Source organism: Castanea sativa, chromosome 11, assembly GCF_040712315.1.
Source record: "Castanea sativa cultivar Marrone di Chiusa Pesio chromosome 11, ASM4071231v1".
In the NCBI taxonomy this organism is placed as follows: Eukaryota; Viridiplantae; Streptophyta; class Magnoliopsida; order Fagales; family Fagaceae; genus Castanea; species Castanea sativa.
The window spans coordinates 58510002-58515173 of NC_134023.1; the positions used below are offsets into that span (position 1 = coordinate 58510002).

Consider the following 5172-nt stretch of genomic DNA (forward strand, 5'->3'; position numbering starts at 1 on the left):
AATATAACATAAATGTAACTAACACCTCCTCGATCATGAGAAATTCTACAATATACAAAGACTACTGTATGCATTTAAAAACAACTCCAAGAGAGATTATAATCAACGGCAGTCCTCCATGCATACAGTTATGTTTTCTGGAGACAGCATAATGTGCCAAAGCTAAAGCCACCATATTTGAACCATTATGAACCAAACTCACAGACCCCGGGTCTGTCGAAATTCCTGCATAGAGAGAGAGAGAGAGAGAGAGAGAGAGAATTTAATCACCTTTTTATAATATAAAAATAAAAACTTTTTTTTTGTTCGGCCCCCCCAAAGTCAAGTTCCTGGCTCTACCAATGACAGAGTCATAAATTTCTACTCAACAAAGAAGAAGCGTTCCAGATTCCCACCTACCCAAACCTTGTTTCGATGTCACTAAATCCTCCACATTCTAACACCGACAGCCTTACATCTTCACCACTAAGTAGAACAAAAGCACCAATAAGGGCCATTACATTCACATAATTTGGAATAAAAGAGTTTAGAGCCAGTGGAGTGGACCTTCATTCCACATCTGGACCTACGAAGCACCGATGCAGCTGGAAGGGTGCCGCACCTGAGTCCGACACGGCCCGATGCGGGGTGTGACCATCAACGCCACTGCCTGCGCATCGGTGCCGCATCTAAGGTTTTTTTTTTTTTTTTGGATTCGTGCCAACTCGGCTTCGATTCAGGCTGATTCGCGTCGAACAGGGCCGATTCAGCCAGAATCAAGTCGTATCGACCGAATCGAATCATATCAACTAGCAGCCGAAATTGACTGAAACGGCCGAAATCGGCCTTGAATCATACCGGAACAGCTTAAATCAGCTTTGAATGAGGTCCAAACATCCTAAATCTGTCCTTCCTCAATTTTATTCTGAATATTTGTTGCTTCTTTTGTGTTTTCTTTTTTGTTTTGTGTTTCTTGCCTTCTTCTTTCTTTGTTTTGTGAACCAAAGTCATAGTAATGTGTTTTTTAAGCATATTTTAATAGTAAAAAAATATATAAAGAATATAAAAAAAAATATTTTTAATAATTTTTTAATTGCCACACCCCGCCACACCCACACCCTATTTTTTCAAAAATTGCCGAGTCTCGCACCCGCACCCAAGTCCTAAAACGCACCCATGCTTCTTAGATCTGAACAGCGTAAGTACAATTCCAAATAGCAAAAATAGATCTGTACCTCACATCAAATTACTATTAAATTGGGAAAACAAAAAGGTTAGCAAGAGGAAAATAAAGGAATATAAAAAAGACTTACCAACATGATTTTTTTATAATTAGTTACAACAATGGGAGACGAGGGACTTGAACAAAGGATGTCTCCGTTGGAAATACCGGAAAGTGTAAGTTGAGCTACAATATTCTTGGAAACCAACCAACCCAATTTTAATTAAGGACCCAAAGCTAAATAAGACAAAAGAAAACCCAAAGGTCAATTAATCACCACCAAAAGACTAACCAACTTTACAAAGACCATAATTTAATGGAGCACTCATAATTAAACATTTATAACTGATTCCAAAAACATGTCAATCAACCATAAGTCTCAAAGTTTGATGTGGCAACACGAGAAAAACTAGAAAATAGAACAAAACCTCCATAGTTATGTTATACTAATACAGAACGATAATGAGGTTGTCTAAACAGATTCAAGAAATTGATAAGCTTTACAAAAAAAAACTGAATACAGAAATCACAGGTTAAAGTAGTTTTTTTATCAATTTAAATACCTTCAATGAATGACGAATGTCATTAACCTTAGCAGTTAGCAACTCCCAATTACAAAATCAAGAGGGAAAACATCTATTGAAAGAAGATATAGCCCTTTGGGCACTTTTACTATGGCTGTAAAGCATGGGATGTCTAAGGTAAATGTGCTTGTCCTTCCTGTTCTTTATTCTCTCTTCAATTTATGCACTCTGCAATTTCCTCTCATTCTAATTCATCTTTAACACACATGCATAAGAGGTTTTCTAATTTGAAAGGTTTAACCCAATCAAACAGTCTTGAATTTATAAATCATGTAAAAACTGCCCCCAAAAAAAAAACTATTAAATGTAATATAAATTTAAAAGATCTCATAATGTCAAGCCGTTATTTGGAGACTTGTATTTATCAACGAAATCATGACTTGGAATCACAAGTTCCCATGTTTTTTGGCTTGTGTGCAAATTTGTATGTAATAGTTTATGTGCACTAGCATCTTACCTTATTTGAATATCAATTTCAAATTTCATTCAAGTGCATTTCAATAATTCACCATTCTTCAATTGATCTTGCAGAGCCCACTGCCTTTGTTACTATTATTGCTACTTGGTGTGAACTATGCAGTTTCAGCTGTAGAAGAATACCAGACATACATCATCCACATGGACCATTCTCAAAAGCCTGCACCTCACTCAACACATGAGTCATGGCATCGGTCCATTCTAAAATCCTTGTCATCATCTCCAGCAGATGACGAAGAAGAATTATTGCTGTATTCATACAGCCATGCCCTGCATGGCTTTAGTGCAAGGCTCACACCCACTCGGCTATCTGAGATACAGAACTCTTCGGCTCATGTTGCCACATATCCGGAGTCCTTTGGCAGGCTGTTGACAACTCACACACCCAAGTTTCTAGGACTACAACAAAACTATGGCATATGGCCTACTGCCTCTTATGGAGAAGGTGTGATTGTAGGCGTTATAGATTCAGGAATTTGGCCGGAGAGTGAGAGTTTTAGCGATGAGGGTATGCCACCAGTGCCACAAAGATGGAAGGGGAAGTGTGAGAATGGCACAGGATTTGGCCCTTCAAACTGCAACAGGAAACTCATTGGGGCTCGATCCTTTAGCAAAGGATTCCGAGGTGCAGGAAAGAATATATCCAATGTAGAAGACTTTAATTCTGCAAGAGACTACTATGGTCATGGTACGCACACAGCATCCACAGCAGTAGGTAACCATGTACCTGGTGTAAGTTACTTTGGATATGCAAGAGGCACAGCCAGTGGCATGGCTCCCCGTGCACATCTTGCCATGTACAAGGTCCATTGGGCAGATGAACAAGGAGACATTGGTGTAACTGATGTACTAGCCGGCATGGAACAAGCAATTCGTGATGGGGTTGATATCATGTCATTGTCATTGGGCTATAATCAGTCAGCCTATTTCTTGGATGCCATTGCCAAAGGTGCTCTTTCTGCAACTGAGAAAGGGATTTTTGTTGCCTGTGCTGCCGGCAATGAGTTTAATTATGCAACAGTAGAGAATGGAGCGCCTTGGATCACAACTGTAGGGGCTGGTACACTTGATCGAAGTTTCCTGGCAACAATGACTCTAGAAAATGGGCTAACCATTGAGGGTACATCGTACTTTCCAGAAAGCATTTTCTTTACTAATTTAACATTGTACTATGGAAATGGAAACAAGAGCAAAGAACTTTGCAAAGACACAGCATTGGATAGAAACGAGGTTGCTGGAAAGGTAGTCATCTGTGATAGCCAATCGTTTCATATTTCTCCACAAATCAAAGAAGTCCAGAGGGCAGGTGCTTTGGCGGCCATCATTCTGACTGATGTATCACTTGGTCTAAGTCCAGAGAATTGCCCACTTCCAAGCCTTTTGTTATCAGAGGCTTCAGCAAATTTAGTTACAGAATATGTGACAAAGGAGAGAAACCCAAAAGTGAAAAGCATGACGTTTGTGCATACAAAATTGGGTACAAAGCCTGCACCTCAAGCAGCCGTTTTCTCCTCAAAAGGACCAAATCCAATCACTCCAGGAATTCTCAAGCCAGATATTATCGCTCCAGGAATGGATGTGCTGGCCGCATATGTACCCAATAAACCAAGGGTGACCGTCGGCAACTATGGTTTGGTTACAGATTATGCATTATCGTCGGGCACATCAATGTCAACACCCGTTGTTGCTGGTGTGGCAGCTTTACTGAAAGCCGTTCACCCAGAGTGGAGCCCTGCAGCCATCCGATCTGCTCTAATGACCACGGCCTATGTCAAAGACAATAACAGCACAAGTTTTAAAACCAATTTTATTGATAGTGTTGCCACACCATTGCAAGTTGGAGCTGGCCATATTGATCCCAACAAAGCCATGGATCCTGGACTCATTTATGACACAAGTTTTCAAGATTACGTGGACTTTCTTTGCGGCCTGGGGTACACTAACGAGCAAATGAGACTTGTCCTTAAACGAAATGAATGGCATTGCAACAAGAAGCTTAGTCATGAGCTTAACTACCCCTCTTTTATGGTTGTAATCTCCAACCAAACCACATATCCAATGTCAATGAACTTCAGCAGGGTTGTGACAAATGTTGGGAATGACACATCTTCTTACCAAGCACATTTGGAGAACATTCCAGATGGAATGAAAATCAGAGTCGAACCTAGTACTCTGACATTCACTCAAAAAAACCAGAAACAAAGTTTTGTTGTGAGTGTTGAGATTGATAAAGAAGTTCCAAGGATAATCTATTGTTTTCTCAAATGGATTGATCAGCATGGACACATAGTATCAAGCCCCATAGCAGCTGCAAATCATGATGCCCCCAAATCATTTTTCTAGATGGTACTGTCAAATTGTAGAGGGTGTCTTGATAGTAAATGCAGTGGCTGAATTAAGTATTGCCTTTGTGATATGAAACTGGAGTTAGAATGCAAGTACTTCTGTATCTGTACAAGTAGAATTTTTTTTTTTTACATGTATCACTCATCACTATTTCTGATACCATGATGACATAATGCTTATCGAAATTTACCAACTGAACTTGTTGCTTCCAATTTAGTGTCAAAAAAATATTGGTCGTGAAAGAAATCAAAATTTGAAATTTAATTATTTAGAGTCTTAACTATTAAGGTGTACAAGCCTAGGGACCCAACATTTTTGTCAACTTACATTATCTGTTGTAATTGGTGCTAAATAAAAATGATGTCGATAGTGGACCCAAGTAAAAATGATATTACTCTAATAACAACAAACCAAGTCAAACAGTTGTGAAAAAAGTTGTATCCATTAAATTATCGTTGGCTCCAAAGTTTGTTAGAGATGTCGGAATTCAATATATTGGGTTGGAAGGCGACATTATCCAACTCTGTATCAGAATCAGCCATGCTTCTCAAGTGTGGTCATGTT

At 39.3% G+C, this 5172-nt stretch overlaps 1 protein-coding gene across 1 annotated transcript; it reads left to right on the forward strand.

Moving 5' to 3' along the window:
• Positions 1–1323: 1323 nt before the first annotated feature.
• Positions 1324–4620, forward strand: LOC142616806 (subtilisin-like protease SBT1.7). The gene is made up of 2 exons (XM_075789584.1): positions 1324–1377; positions 2317–4620. Exons 1-2 carry the CDS (start codon positions 1324–1326, stop codon positions 4603–4605), a joined length of 2343 nt encoding a protein of 780 aa, XP_075645699.1. The 3' UTR covers positions 4606–4620.
• Positions 4621–5172: the final 552 nt, after the last annotated feature.